The 17500-nt window shown below is 36.1% G+C and overlaps 1 protein-coding gene across 3 annotated transcripts in view; it reads right to left on the reverse strand.

The window, feature by feature from the left end:
• The window catches only part of npffr2a (neuropeptide FF receptor 2a), a 231236-nt gene that overhangs the window by 11194 nt on the left and 202542 nt on the right, over positions 1–17500 (reverse strand). For all 3 annotated transcript variants that reach the window (XM_087252193.1, XM_087252192.1, NM_001105109.1), the window contains one exon: positions 8178–8277. In XM_087252193.1, coding sequence (XP_087108319.1) covers positions 8178–8277 — 100 coding nt within the window. The remainder of the gene's footprint in view (positions 1–8177; positions 8278–17500) is intronic.

Here is a 17500-nt window from a genome sequence, read left to right on the forward strand (position 1 = left end):
TTGCAGCTGGAAGGGCAAACTGCGTATAAAATTGCTTGAAAAGTTGGCGGTTCATTCCACTGTGGCGACCCCGGATTAATAAAGGGACTAAGCCGAAAAGAAAATGAATAAATAAATAAATGAATGCTCTTCCAGTAGCAAACTGGAAAACACCCATTCTCTCTCACACACACACACACACACAGACACACTGGCCAATTCTGTTTTTTTTCAGTTCACCTATAGCGCATGTCTTTGGACTCTGGGAGAAACCGGAGCACCTGGAGGAAACCCAAAAGAACACTGGGAGCACATGCAAACTTCACACAGAAATGCCAACTGGTACAGTCGAGGCTCGAACTAGCAATCTTCTTGCTGTGAGGCGACAGTGACACCAAAAACTAAATTATTGGCTTAACAACTGAGCCACCGTGCCAACCTCATAATAAAACATCTGTTCATTTATCATTATCCTTTTACTTTGAATTTTTTTGTGTACCTTGAAAGAAAGGGGGTCCACTTATAGGCAATTTGCTGCCTATACACTGTACTATTCAGTTTTTATAATGGGTTGATTCACTGATGATAACAAAAAAAATAAATAAATAAATAAATAAATAGGTTTTTAATTTTAATCTATGAAAGCTTGGCAGAATATTCACAGGAGATAAAAATTCGAGCTGTTCTAAAACCTACAATTTCATAAATTTCAAAGTCTCTCTTAAGTTATCCCAAGAGCGGTTGTGAGCATATTTAATAATTGATCAAAGTTAAAGACATTGGGCTCTTTTTTAATGATATAGGTGCAAAGTTTAAAGAGCAGGACGCTAAAACATTAAGGGCATGCCCAATCCACTTTTCTTATTTTAAAGATGGAAACGTTTTTGGCATTTTTTGGCACAGTGCATGGTCTGACAGGGTTGTGTTTAGTCTCTTAATGACCTATGGGTGTGTTTTGAGAATAAACCAATCAGAGTCTCATCTCCCTTTCCCTTTAAGAGCATTTGCTATTTACATGACAAACATTGCAGGTGAAAAAACTGAATGCTTCACTAGAAGGCAAACTGTTCCATCTGCAGAGCGAGGATAAAGAACGAGCCTCTTTCATTTGCCCTTTACTTTCACTTTTTCTTTCTCTTTTTCGTGGATAAGGAAACGATGTTGTATGCATAGACATGAGTTAGCCTACATAATTAATTTTGTTTGTTAAGCGCAAAGATTTGTTTCAAAACTATTTCTAAATTTATTTCCAGAAAACGACCAAATGAGCATTAATAACATGAGTTATATACAAACACACATGCTATACCCCATATGGTCCAATACCCGACATGTGGACAAATCTAAGCTTGTTTTTAATAAAAAAAATATAAACATGCATATAATAATATTACTACAAATAATAATAAAATTATACAAAAGCAAATTGTCTTGAAAAAACTTAAAAAAGCCCCCTGACACGAAGAAAGCATGTAGGCAGTGGTTTTTATATTTATGTAGAAGATAATATTTCTTGTAATTTTTTATTCCTCTAATTTTTTTTTAACTTAGATATTAGTGTATTGCTGTACATTCTGTGTATATTAAGCAATGTGTAAGCCAAGCGCACAACTAACATGCTCTGCGCTGGACTTTAGACCAGCTTTCAGCCAATATATTTTACAGTCTATTTTAGTTCTTCAAAATAGTGACGCACCAACAATGCACCTTAACACACCTCTTTTCTAGACCAGAACACCCATTAGTCCATAAAATGGCTCAAAAGGGTTTGCTATTTAAACAACAAAGCAGAAAACGAAAAAATTAGGTTTGCGTCGGTCTGAATATAGAAACACATTGGGGGAAATCAAGAAGTCTTGCGCCTTATTGCGCAGAGTGTATGATAGGGCCCATTAAGTTACCTCACAATTAATTCTGTTAATCTGGCATCTGGTGGTCATTTCCTCAGTTATCGGATAAAATTTGACTTCCTACGATTTCACTTACTTTAAAAGATGTTGTCCAGATAAAGTCCCAAGAGATGAGCCTTACTTACATGTCAAAAGAAGCTGTTAGTTCCGAATACAATTACTTTATCTTCACAATTTCTCTAACTGATTCAAGTCAAAGAAAAATGCTTGTTGCCCATGAAAGTCAAAAGCGCCAGTTCAACATTGCAGTTGTAAATGGTTGCCAGTTCAGAGCTGAACAGTGTAAGAAATGTATCTGCATTCATTCATTTTCCTATCTGCTTAGTCCCTTTATTAATCTGGGGTCACCACAGCGGAATGAACCGGCAACTTATCCAGCATGTTTTATGCAGCAGATCACCTTCAAGCTGCAACCCATCAGTGGGAAATATCCAAACATTCTCATTTCACACACACTACAGATAATTTAGCCTTCCCAATTCACCTATACCACATGATGTTTTTGGACTTGTGTGGGAAACCAGAGCACCTGGAGGAAACCCCCGAGAACATTGGGAGAACATGCAAACTCCACACAGAAATGCCAACTGGTCCAACCAAGGCTAGAACCAACAACTTTCTTGCTGTGAGACGATTGTGCCACCCACTTTGCCACTGTGCTTCCCCTCTGCATACATTATCTTGCCATTTAAAAACAATTTGGAGTGGTTATTTAATATAAAGGATTAAATTATTTAAAAAATGTTATTTGACCTTCATAGCTATCTGTATGGTTATCTTTATTGTTATCACATTAGTATGCACTTTTAATGGCCTTTATATACAGTACACACTATACATAACAGTCATAAAGGCAGCACGGTGGCACAGTGGGACGCACAATTGCCTCACAGCAAGAAGGTCGCTGGTTCGAGTCAGCCCAGCTGGGTCAGTTGGCATTTCTGTGTGGTTTCCTCCGGGTGCTCAGGTTTCCCCCACCAGTCCAAAAACATGGTGAATTGGGTGAGCTAGATTGTCCATAGTGTATTTGTGTGAATAAGTGTGTATGGATGTTTCCCAGTGATGGGTTGCAGCTGGAAGGGGATCTGCTGCGTAAAACATATGCTGGATAAGTTAGCGGTTCATTCTAGGGTAATACAATGACTAAGCCGAAAAGAAAATGAATGAATGAATGAATGAATGAACAGTCATAAAAATTGATTACGGATGCTCACCATGAAGGAATCATACAAACAGTGCTTAGAGTAAACCTGACAGTGTAAAACATGACCTTAGCTGACTACTTAACACGTAATTAAATGTGATTCCATGCGTAAAAATGTGAGTGTAGATCGGGGTTAATATAACACTCTGATTCACCGTCTGGTTGTGTTAGAAAGGAACAGATGCTCTACAGCAGTAACACACACCAGTACACACATACACACACACACACACACACACACACACACACACACACACACACACACACACACACACACACACACACACACACACACAGTCCAACAGTGATTGTTCTCATTTCACTGCTCCCCCCAAAGGCCCCATGTTGTGATGATATAACAATGACATCAGGTTGGTACAGAAGTCCAGCTGTCCAATCTAAAGGAGAACAGATCCATTCCAACAGCCTGCATATACTAATGGACTAAAAACAACACAGCAGAGTGCACATCCTTCCTACATCAGATTTATCAAATATCAAGCTGCTCTTATGATCTGTGTGCTATTACAGTGTGTGCCACTCTGCAGGTTCATTATTCAAGTGGTTCATTATCGGCAAACACATTACAACTATGCCAATTAATTTTACAAGCAATGGTCCTCATTCATAAAACACAAGGTAAATTTCCATGTCAATCCCTCATTATCTTTATTTTGATGTTGTTCTATGAATGAGATCACAACATGTCACTTTTAATGGTGGTTCTGAAGTGGTGGCTTTAACCCAGGTGGTTTTAGTAAACTTCAAAGCGGCTACAGGAAAGCGTAAAATGCCCCATTATGTGTTTTTAGATATTACCTTTCGTTGAGTGCACACACTGCAAACACAAAGCCTGCGAGCCAAAACCAGTCTACCACCTCATTTCATGTGTCCTGTGAGATAATTTCATTATACTGTGATCCTGTTATTCCCACATTTTCATGTAGACTGTGAAACACAAAATGTTTAGTGCTTCCAGTTCAGTTAGCACTTGCCCATAGTAACTATTCACACTGATCACACTTGGTGGTCAGAACTTGATGTGCTGAACTGGTAAATTTAAATATGCTTTCTCTGAAAGCATACATTCTGCCAGATGCAGATGCATCCAGTTGCCTGAAGTTTATTTTTCAGACTTACACGTAATGCGTATAAAGCCATTTAGAGTTTGTAAAATGGTATCTTCAGGAACATCAATATTCATTCATTCATGCATTCATTTTTTTTTTTTTTGGCTTAGTCCCTTTATCAATGCCAACTTATCCAGCATATGTTTTACGCAGTGGATGCACTTCCAGCTGCAACCCATCACTGGCAAACACCCATACACTCTCATTCACACACACATCCTGGACAATTTCATTAATTCATACATTTTTTTTTCGGCTTAGTCCCTTTATTTGGGGTCGCCACAGTGGAATGAACTGGCAACTTATCCAGCATATGTTTTACGCAGAGGATGCCCTTTCAGCCGCAATCCATCACTGGGAAACATCCATACACACTCAATTCACACACATTCACTATGGTCAATTTTAGCTTACCCAAATCACCTTTACCACATGTCTTTGGACTTGAAACCAGTGCCAGAGACCTTCTTGCTTTGAGGCGACATCGCTACCCACCATGCCACCGCACAGCCCAGCATCGATATTATACTCAAAATGATTCAGAAATAATTTAGTTTTTGGTGTCACTATATGTTGATGGTCCTCCATTAATTTCTTGAAAATTTATGTTGCAACAACATGCCAACTAACTCTCATTAGAGTATTAGCAGACTGTCTGCTTAAAACATCCGCTAACATTCTGCTCCACCAACAGACAATCAACCGACTATAGGAAACTTTGCAAGTACCTGTACATATCAACTTAAGCCCTGGTCAGGTCACAAGATTTCTATTGTCAGTCATGAAAGTCACTATGTCAGATTATGCGATTTTGTCTTGATACAATCTTGACTTGTTGTGGGTAACAAATATGCCAGACTACAGTACACGTTCCTTCACGATTAATCATCCCGTGATGTCGACAACATGCATTATTTCCCAAAGCAGTCATAAATGTTCCTGAAACAATATTTCTTATCTTTCCTTCATTCATTCATTTTCTTTTCAGCTTAGTCCCTTTATTAATCAGGGGTTGTCACAGCAGATTAATAAAGGGACCAAGCCAAAAAGAAAATAATTGAATGAATAATATCAGGTTTGACATGCTGTCCAGGGAGAGAACTCAGAGCTTGGAGATAACTGATCCCAGGGCTCCCACCTGGTCAAGGCATGTAAGGAGAGTCAGGGAGTTCTCAAGAGCTGAAGGGGAGATGGGGGGGATTATTCAAAAATTTAAGATGAGGGAGTATCGCTATAGTCAGGCTATTTATAATAAGTTTGGAATGATCAGATTGGCTTACTAATGATTATACACGAGAGACCAGCTGCAATCAATTGTGACACACTCAAAAAAAAAAAAAAACATTTTTTTTTACTCTTTCAAACTACTTGTTTAAAATGAGCTGAAACAACCCAATTCTTGAGATTTCGTTGGGACAACTTAATTTTTTATGTTTAATCCACATAAATTTGCTAAAAGTGTTAACTTATTAAACTTGTGTTGGAACAACATGAATGAATTGTGTGGAATAATTTAAATATCACAGATACTTTAAATCACATTTATAACGCTTGTCATGCACATGAAGCAAGTTTGAATTGAATTGAATTAAGAGAGTGAGAAAGAGAGAGGTGAAGGAATTGCATTTGATACCCCCCTAATGCATTGTGTTATGTAGCTATTTTCAAATGTGAAGGCATGCATAGTGTCAACAATCAAAGTGCATTATACTGTAAACTAAGTTATTGTCTCCCAAAAGAAATGTCAGTTTCTAAACTGCCTGAAACAAGACAGTTATATCATTCTTACTTCCTGCACAAACCCGTTTAGGATTGTAACATTTAATCATTATACCAGCCTATCGTGTATACTTGGCAAATGATGAACAATATCTGCTTTGACCCTAAAACGTTTGGTTCATGTTGTCAAAATGAGTGGAGAAGACAATGTTTTTGGTGCGGTGAAAACAAATCCCTTTTGCTTACACTTAGCAAGGGTTAGAACTCATTCTTGAACCAAAATGGTAAATACTGTTTTTGGGTTTCTCAGAAAAGATGGATTTAACAAATTCTTGAATAAACTAGGGCAGATACAATGAGACATGAGTGTCTTTTATTTTTGGATGGATGGATATAAAACTTACAAAAATCCCAATATAGACACTTACAAGGGTTCACACTTAGCTGTTGATTGATTATAAAGCGTGTTTGGCAAGCTGTCCCTTGAGAGAGCTCTGAGCTCATGAGATCCTCGAGCCCAGGGGTAACTCCCGTTTGCAGGGCGAGTTTGAGCTCAGGTAGGTCTCGAGAACTCCCCTGTTTGTTAATAGTGAGTGCAAATTATAAATAACTACGGAGAAAAATATTGATGATTAATCGCACGTCTATGGTGATGCTTTGGTTTGGTCAATTGATTTATGTTACATGTTTTTTGGCCTGTGAGAGGAAACCGGAGAGCCCGGGGAAAATCCATGCAAACACAGGGAGAACAAGTCAACTCAGCACAGAAATGTCAACTTGTCACTAATGTCAACGGAGAGAAGATTTTTTCAACACATTTCCAAGCATAATAATTTTCATAACTCATTTCTAATTACTGATTTATTTTATCTTTGCCATGATGACAGTAAATAATCTTTTACAAGATATTTTTCAAGACACTTCTATACAGCTTAAAGTGACATTTAAAGGCTTAACTAAGTTAATTAGGTTAACTAGGCAAGCTTTTAGAAAACTATGGTTTGTTTTGTAGACTATCGAAAATAACAATTTAGCTTAAAGGGGCTAATAATTTTGTCCTAAAATGGTGTTTACAAAAATTAAAAACTGCCTTGATTCTTGTCAAAATAAAATATATAATTCTTTCTCTTGGAAAAAAAAAATACTATCAGACATGCTGTGAAAATTTCCTTGCCCTGTTAATCATCATTGGAAAAAATTCAAAAGGGGGCTATATATATATATATATATATATATATATATATATATATATATATATATATATATATATATATATATATATATATATATATATAGCAAACCATCATTATACAATAACTTGCCTAATTACCCTAACCTGTCTAGTTTACCTAATTAACCTAATTAACCTAGTTATGCTTTTAAAATGTCACTTTAAGCTGTATAGAAATTAAGTCTGGTCTGGTTCCTCTCAAGAATTTTCTTCACTTTCCTATCGGTGAAGTTTTTTTCCCTCTCCGCTGTTGCTCTGGCTTGCATGGTTCAGGATCGGTAGAGCTACACATTGATGAATTTGCTCTTCAGTGTTTGGACTCTCAGTAATGATTTAAACCACACTGAACTGAGCTAAGCTGAACTGAACTTAAACACAAAAAACTAACTACCCTGATCCAGTTACTATGACCATTTATGTGAAGCTGCTTTGACACAATCTACATTGTAAAAGCGCTATACAAATAAAGCTGAATTGAATTGAAAGTATTGGATCAGGTTTCGGTATTGGTAGATACTCGAAATCAAATGACTCGGACTCAAGGGCAAATAAAAATAAAAAAAAAAGCCGTACATCCGTACATCCCTACTTTAAAGTTAAATACCTTATTAGAAATATATCTAAAAATAGTTTAACAATAAATTGCACATAAAACAAAAATCCGTATTAATATGTTGATAAAAAAGTTCCTATATAACAAGGAATAAAAATATATATAACAATACTCACTGTTTAAGTTAATTAAAACAAGCAGCTTTGTCATGATAACAGCAGAAATACCTTAACCTTTATATGCCGGGCTTTGAATATTGTGATGGATAATGAGGCTGGAGCCTTTTAAGTCACAAAGGTTGAAAAAGCACTGTCTTAAATATTCAAGACCAAATGCTGTTTAAATATTTTTTTGAAATTGAAATAACTGTCATTCTACACCTACTAATCTTTTGAAAGTGCATCATTACTGCCTTGAGCTGAGGGACAAGGTGATATTAACATGACATTACCTGTCAACCGCTATGGCAACCAAGGTGAAAACAGAGGCTGAGACTGAAATGCCCTGCACCATGCCGCTCATTTTGCATACCATGCTTCCGAATGGCCAACCTGGGCAGAAGAGAAAGATCACATATTGAGAGATGATCCCGACAAAGTGATACAGGCAAATGCACACTAATTGGATGACATTAATGTCTGTTAAAATTGACTGCAGAAGAGTGTCCCATTATGCATGAGCTGTTGAACTTGCATAGTATTCACAATGATGTAGTACATCATGCTGAGTGTCATTTAGCAAACATCTTACACACAGCGAGTCACACATTGAGCTGGTGCAGTAAATGTCATACCATGTTTATTGCATTTTGCATGCATGTTGGCAAAATTGCATATTATATATGGCCACCATGAAGGGAAAAAAATATATATTTATATGGTGTACACAATTTTTTTTATTATTATTATCAGATGAACACTGATAGTGTAATTTTAAATTTGATTCACCAGGAGTTAACACATGTCCTGAACACAAACAAAATATAAGACACGTCTTGAACAAAATTACTTTTATTAATATTTTAGTAGTTATGAAATAATATATAGAACAATAAGTCTGTAAAATAACAGAAAATGTACCGCCAGATTTAAGTTTTTTTTACCGTTGTTTACAACACTAACCATGTTTTAATATTTCCTTATTTCACTCTTACCAACTGCTGTTTACATGATGCGAGTTTCCTGTTACTTGATGACCTGACCTGAGGCTCACTGCTCAGGGGTGCATTTCTAAAAACCATCGATAGTTGATTTGTTGTTTTCCAAATCCATCGTACCAACAGACATTCACAAACTGCGTCGCAAACTTGGATGCATGCAACTACACCTTTGGAGTTGTAGTTAGAAACATAGTTTCTGGTTGTGTTCTCCTCCCAGTTATCCCCCTATGCCCTATTCATTTAAAACATTACAAACATATCAACTTGGAATTATTTTTTTTAAAGTCATCACTCTTAGGTGTAATATGCTTTCAAAGTATTTTTACAGTTCAGTTTTAGCGATCTTCATATTGACAATTGTATCCCCTAGTGCACTTTGAAAACATTGATGTCATTTTGAACAAAGCCATGGCTCATGACGAAAGCTATAGGTGACCTTTTATTTAAAAGCGGAATTTTTGGTGCGTCTCCAAAGCTTGTGAAAACAAAAAACATAGCATACTTTACTGCTTTTAATTTATAGTTGGTTATTTCTAGTTGGTTAATTTATCAGTGTTCATTATCATTAATTTTACTAATATTATTATTATTAAAGTAGAATTTTCTTCATTTTGTACTAAATAATAAAAATTAAACTTCATTTCTTAATTAATAGCCTTATTGTTTATTTATTAATTTGTTGATATGATTTATATATGATATTAGAATACGTGTTATCTTTTGTAAGTAATTTTATGTTTTAGAATAGAATATATAATTTTCAAATAATATTTGTAAAGGAAGCATAGGCCCTATGTGTACCATTTATTTAAATTAATATGGAAAACGAATGCATGCTTTTACCAAAACTAATATTCAATTTTTCTTTTTTTCTTTTTTTTTTTTTAATTCTGTTTGTGTGTAAGAATTTTAAAGAAATATTGGGGTTGTTCTCTAAAAGAGTTGTTACTCCACCCCGTTTAGAGCATCTTTATAGGTTTTAAGTTATAACTAATGTGGTTCAAACGTTGGATCTGCAACAGAGAAACTACGGGTTTTGGGAAACACTCGTCAGTACATCGTTTTTCGATGCATCGCACTATGATAGTTCAGCAGTGAGTTACTGTAAGTCTTTGTTTGGGAAAGCACCCCAGTTTGTGATTAGCTGGCTGTTGCCAAGCATCCAGCAGCAACAAAGAAATACTGCATCTCACTGAACAATGTTAGAACTGCAATGCAGGGTTGACAACACGAATGCAAATTTACCTAGGGTTAAAAGTGGCATTTAGAATATATATAACCCCGGGCTAAGCACAGTATGAAATGCTCCAAAGCTTGTTTACCACAGAAAGAGACGAAAAACAAGAAATAAGATTATGCAGTATATTAAGCCACTTTTCCACTATCATACAGAACTATTCTAGGAACAGTTCGGTGTGGTTACAGTTGTTTCCACTGAGCCTGGAATAGTAATGTACAACTAGAACCTAAAGTTCGTTGACGAACTTTGATGTTGGCTTGAGAAAGCCAACGTGACTGCGCCGGGGACTCAAAGGCAGTTGGCAGGAAGCACAGCGGTTGAGAAGTGGTTGCTAGGCGGTTGCTAAGATGTTGCTAAGGCATTCCTAGGTAGTTGCTAGGGTGTTCTGAGTGGTTTCTAGGCTGTTGCTAGGGTCCACTGGACTGTTAATCGGAAGGCCTCATTTACATTTTTGATCAAATCGAGAGAGAGAGAGAGAGAGAGAGAGAACTGATTTGTTCAGGTTGTTTAATGCAGATCACTATAGTATAGTTAGTATTTATAGTATATATTATAATCTGAACAAAATTACATTATAATAAATATCATATAAAGAAAAATATTAAATTAAAATACTGATGAAACAATAGCACATACATTTAGTTAATTTGTCTTTTATTTAATCAGTCTTATCAGTTTTGCAGTTAATAAAGAGTACAGTCAATTTACAGTAATTTGCAGCGTTATATATATAGTTATAGTTATATACAGTTTACAGGAAGAAAATTGCATTAAATACAATATTAGGCCATCTTCATCACGTGGTTAATTCTGACCAATGACGTTGTTTCACCCCACTGGCCACTAACACAATGTTATAATCGTAATATTTAATTGTCATCACCTGGGTGATTTTTTTTTTTTTTGGTACAGCATAGACCAAAAGCTTGACTTTCATTGTCATTATCACAAGTAGAGGAGAAGGCTTTTTTGCGGTACAGAATATTCTGTTTTGAAAGAAATATCTGAAGTAAACTTATGTTTTTGCCAACATAAAAGGGGGATAAAAAATAATCCTTATAACCCTAACCATAAATGTGTGTGTGTGTATGTATATATATATATATATATATATATATATATATATATATATATATATATATATATACACACACACACACACACACACACATATATATATATATATATATATATATATATATATATATATATATATATATATATATATACACTGTTGAAGTCAGAATTATTAACCCCCAGTTGATTTTTTTTCCCCTTTTTTAAATATTTCCCAAATGGTGTTTAACAGAGCAAGGAAATTTTCACAGAATGTCTGATAATATTTTTCTTCTTGAGAAAGTCTTATTTGTTTTATTTCGGCTAGAATAAAAGCAGTTATTAATTATTTAAAAACCGTTTTTGGGACACAATTATTATCCCCTTTAAGATATATATTTTTTTGATAATCTACAGAACAAACCATCGTTATAAAATAACTTGCCTAATTACCCTAACCTGCCTAGTTACCCTTATTAACCTAGTTAAGGCTTTAAATGTGACTTTAAGCTGTATAGAAGTGTCTTGAAAAATATCAAGTCAAACATTATTTAATGTCATCATGGCAAAGATAAAATAAATCAGTAATTAGAAATAGGTTTTTAAAACTATTATGCTTAGAAATGTGCTGAAACAATCTTCCCTCCATTAAACAGAAATTGGGGAAAAAATAAACAGGGGAGCTAATAATTCTGACATCAACTGTATGAATATATATATATATATATATATATATATATATATATATATATATATATATATATATATATATATATATATATACAGGGCTCGAAATTAACTTTTTTACTTGGTAGCACCGGTGCTCCCAACTTCAAATATTCAGGGGCACCAAAATAAATTTAGGAGCACCAGAAAAAATTTAGGAGCACCCACCAAAAATGAATGAGCACCGCTGCAAATTGCTTTTTAAGGGATTTATTGTATTTTAAAACAACATCAATAGGACTGACAAAAACCAGAAACAACTATCTAACTAATGCTGCGAAGACATTGATATTTGTGTGCAATAATTCTAAAATGAATGTCTAATAATTAGGCCATAGAATATTAGTGATGATGAAAATGACAATAATAGTAACAATGAATTCCATTTCTCATTATGATACTGCCTTGAATGTGCATGAATGTAGGTTATCTGCTATAAAATGTCTGTTACTTTATATAAAATAATTGTATAGTTTGCATCAAACAAAAATGAAGCATTGCAGTAAGAAATATTGATTTTGTACTGCTGTTTTTATATGCATGTCAATTTAATAAATAATATTTCTGCCATAAAACAAACAAAAGATTATAATAAATAATTCAATTCAATGATGAAAGCTGCAAAGCAGTCATCAGTAAATAAATAAAAAAATAATATACACCTCAAAAAAGAATAGACAAAAGAAAGAAAGTAAAGTCTCACTTCTATCACTCTTTAAAAGTTTTGGTTTCAGTTTGTGTCAATTTAAAGGTTCAGTCTGAGATGATCTTCATTTTTCTGTGTTTGTGGAAAAGCTGGCGAGTCAGCCGACCCAATTTATGAGCAGGGCAGGCAGAGCATTCTTGCACTAACCATCGGCGCAATACTGGTCTTTGTTATGAGCCGCAGTTTCAGTGATCTCAGCTGGTGGATCATTATTCACCACGTGACGTGTCACGATCTCTCTCATCTACACCTCAATTTTAGGTGGGGTTTGCAAACCTGTGTGCTTTAAGTTTTTACTCTTCAGCCGTTTGCATTTCCCGTGGTCAAAAGCTCCTTCCCTGTCATCTGACAGCGGAATACCTTGAGTGATTGACAGCTAATATGAACCAATATAGCGGCAGGGAAGAGCGATTCAGCACGTTTTTACAAAAAATCAAAACAGGTCGCACTACAACCATTATCAGCAGTTGCACTAATGCGCCCAAATATGTTATGAGGTCGCATAGATTAATTTTCAGGCGCATATGCGACCAAAATGGTCGCAATTTCAGCTTCAAATGTTGTAACAAGCACGTCTGAAATGAGCCCGAATTTCTGTAGATTCAAAACAGTCAGTCCGGATATCCCCGCCTCTTAAAGGGCCAGTACTAAATTACAAAGGGCTCAAAAATAGTCTTCTGGCGCCATCTCGTGGACACTCTGACACGCTTTGAGTCTGAATTTTACAAATTTAATATAAAAAAAATATTTATAGGAAAACTGTTATTTATAATTACACCAAATAAATATGACACTTATCAGTAATTTCAAACACATCTTTTGGCCAAATTTGAGGATTGTATACTTTTTTATATGCCCCAAATACTCTATACAATTTTTTAATTAAAACATTTTTAATTCAAAAACTACAAATCTTATCAGGATGAGGACATACAGCAACCATCTCATGAGCAGTAGGCAGCTTTTGACCAAATTTGGGGCTTGTAGCATCTAAGCCCTGGGAGGAGAAGCGATTGCTTTTTTTTGGTCAGAAGCCGGAATAATAATAATAATAATAATAAGAATAAGTTTAAGTAGCATTACAGTATGTTGGCTTTCTCAAGCCAACATAATTACAAACTGTTCTTGGCCCGTAATTCTTGGCACGTTTAGACAAAGTGCTGAACTGTGCTAATAGATTCTGTGTGTTGACGTGTCAGCTTTGTTATCAAGCTGCCACAATTGGCAATTACATTGTTTCGCTCTATACTTTTTAACAAACAACAGACCATTTCTCAATGTATGTGTTTTTAATACTATATTTTAATGTGGTATAGCTGAACAACTAAACTTTATTTTAATAGTATCTTATATTTCTATTTATTTATTTTATTATTAATATTATTTTGGTCACACTTTACAATAAGGTTCATTAGTTAATGTTAATTAATGCATTTACTAACATGAACAAACAATAAACAATACATCTGTAAATGAGATCTTGATCTTAATGGGGTTTTTATCTGGTTAAATAAAGAAACATTTATTTTAATGGAAGCTCGCTAGTCAGTCAAGTAAACAACAACACCACATTTAAAGACCCAATGAACTGGAAGCTGCTCTCGTTATATTTTTTCATATTGTGACACAGTTCCTAAAGAAACTGAATTTTAAATAAACAGAAAGTGGTCGACGTTTGTGTTTTTTGTACCGTGGGTTGAATAAATGTAAAAAAAAAGTTTTAGAGGAGTTATTACAACCTAATGCCGAGTTCAGACTACATGATTTTAGCCCTGATTTTGACTCTCAGACAGGTTCGCAGACAGGTTCGCGGTGCCCGTTCACGCGAGTGACAATCACACAGTATTAACTATGAAAGACGCGATCTGAGAGAATCACCGATGAGTCACCGATGCCCGTGAGATATTTGGCATGCTAAATATCTGGGTCTGTCGGCGATTCAAATCATGCTGTGTGAAATGAGTTTTGACTGAAAATAAATTACCTACAGCCAATGACAGACCCACTAGTATGGGTACCTGCAGGACAGCGGGAGGCTGGGGGAGAAGTTAAAAGCGTTAATTTTCCGTTTATTTGGACCCAAGAAATGAAGGAAAAACTAGTGTAAATTTGGCAGGAGCACCCGTGTGTGTTTGACGTATTATGTAAGCAATATTACAACAGGGTCAAAAAAGAAAAAAGTTGAGGAGAAATTGTTAATTATCTTCAAATCCAGGTGAGCAAATGTGTACATTTTCTACCCCATTAAAGGCTTCTTTCTCATTATGTAGTTCATAACAAAATATATACTACGTGTTTTGGGTTGTGAGACGTATTTTGGACAAAGTTATCAGCTATTCTCCTTTTGAAAAATCATGCTGTGTGAAATTCCCTGTCGCCAATCCATCTTGCAGTGTAATCAAAGCAGCGACAAAACACTAGCCCAGAAAGTCATGCAGTGTGAATCTGTGACACGATTATTTTGAAAATCATGCAGTCTGAACTCAGCATAACAGACTCCTCCTGCTCATAATTTCTGTTTGTTGTCAAAAGTGACAGTTGAACCAGCATGTTTAAGTATGTTATCCATGTCCATTATCTCAAAATAGCATATTCTGATAATTTAACTGAAAACAAACATAAAGTGCATTTTTAGATTTCATTTAAAGATTAGAAGGGCAAACAAAAATGTATGAAATGTTTGTTCTGCGAAGGAAACATTTGCGCTTGTTAGCCAAGTCAGTCATATGCAACATTAATTTGGCTGATCTTAATAGTGAGTGATTGGAGTTTCTAATTAAAAAAATTAGAAATATTTCTGTAGCAAAAAAAAAAAAACATCAATCCACTTCATAAGACAAGTGTTGGCATATAGGTTAGTTTACAATGGATTTATGTGCTTTTGGAAGCTTCAAAATAAAAGCAACCATCTAACATCATTATATAGCCTAGAAGCCAGGATAAAATTTAAAACTATTTCGACTGGGTTTGTTTGTCAAAAAAAAACATACATAGAGGATGGCTTGAGGATCAGTAAATTATGGGTGAATTTTTGTTTTTGTCTAATCTATTCCTTTAATGTTACTGAAAATTAGTTGAGTGTATTTGGCCAGTTGCTTTTAAATCCCAATCAAAGGTTATCTAAAGTTTAATCATTACACTACTCTTACCCTGAACAGCAAGATGCCTTCGGTTTGCCTTGATATACAGCATGTGGGTCAGCTGCTATCATACTTACCATCTGGAGGGATTTGCTGTGTTTTGTGTGTTTGATTGGAGGAGGTGAGTTGGCTTAGAGAAAGGCTTAACAGTATTTCATTGTGGGGGCGGTGACTGTATGTGGAGGAGACTGCATTCATTTGTGTGTTGTTTTATAGTGACTCTTAGAGGTGAATCACACATGATGGAGTGTCTATTTAAACAGCTTTTAAACAGCCTTTTAAAGCTGATTTCTACAAAAACAAAACAAAACAAAAACTGATAGATACAGGATATTTATGAAGTAACCCCAACCCCAGAGTATGGAAGTAATAATCTTATAATAATATACTTTTGTGCTGAATGCCTTGCGAGAATGGAGACACCACCCCGGTTCAGTTCAGCTGATATGGGAGTGCTTCGGAGAAGCCCAGGTCTACCTATTTGCCACTCTCGAGACCACCAATTGCCAGTGGTTTTACTCCCTGACTGAGGCCCCCCTCGGCACGGACGCACTGGCCCACAGCTGGCCCTGAAGTATGTGCAAATATGCCTTTACCCCAGTGAGAATACTTGCACAAACACTGTGCAAGGTCAGGGAAGATGAGGAATCCTATTAATTGCGCCCAACCAAACCAGGACATCAGAACTCTCTCTCCTCATGATGCCCATGACGTCTGTTCACTGAATGCTGCACTTCTCACTGAGAAGACCTCGAGACATGCCAGATCAGTGTTGTGCTTTCTTTACTTCAGGATAGGTTGGATCCGAGGCTGCCACTCTGCACACTGAAGGTTTACGTTGCTGCCATCTCCTCTCATCATGACGCGGTGGATGGCAGTATAGTGGGAAGGCATAACCTCATCATCCAGTTCCTTAGAGGCCCAAGGTGGTTAAATAAACCCCACCCCCCTCTTATGCCCTTCTGGGATCTCTCTGCAGTGCTGGCGAACTTGCGAAGAGATCCGTTTGAACCACTCAACTCAATATCCTTGAAATTTCTGTTCTTGAAGACAGCTCTGCTGGTCGCGTTGGCATCAATCAAGAGGGTCGGGGACCTGGAGGCATTTTCTCATCAGTGATTTGTGCCTAAAATATGGGCCGGCCTACTCTCACGTTATCCTGAGACCCTGGCCTGGATACATGCCCAAGGTTACTACCACATCCTTTAGAGACCAGGTAGACCTGGAAGCACTGCCCACAAAATACAGACCCAGCCCTTTTTTTTTTTGCTGTGTCCCATTCACACTCTGAGATTTTATGTTGACTGCACTCATTTTTCATTTCTTCTGAGCAGCTCTTTATCCGTTATGGGGGTCAGCAGAAGGGAAGTGCCATATTCCAACAGTGGTTGGCCCACTTCATAGTAGATGTAATCTCCTTCACTTCAGTGACAGGGTGGGCCGTGTTAGAGACTTTCATCCTCACTTACCATCCTTCATGTGTACTCACTCTTGTTAGGGGTAGTTCTGCCACCAGGTCTCCCCATCATTGGCTTTCTGGCTCTATAGTGGAAGTTTTCCACATAGCATTTGGGGAACGAGGGTGAATTTTTGTCCAGTTAAGCACTTTTCTCTGTCATTTTTCTCTCCTTGTAAACCATCTGCACACAACTATCAAATAGGCTGCAAACTTCACAAAAAATTTTTATAAATAAATAATCCAAATGTTCTCCCACAACGGAAATTAGGTAGAAAGAATCCTTTGGAA

The sequence above is a fragment of the Danio rerio genome, chromosome 5, assembly GCF_052040795.2.
Source record: "Danio rerio strain M-AB ecotype USA chromosome 5, GRCz13ab, whole genome shotgun sequence".
Lineage (NCBI taxonomy): Eukaryota > Metazoa > Chordata > Actinopteri > Cypriniformes > Danionidae > Danio > Danio rerio.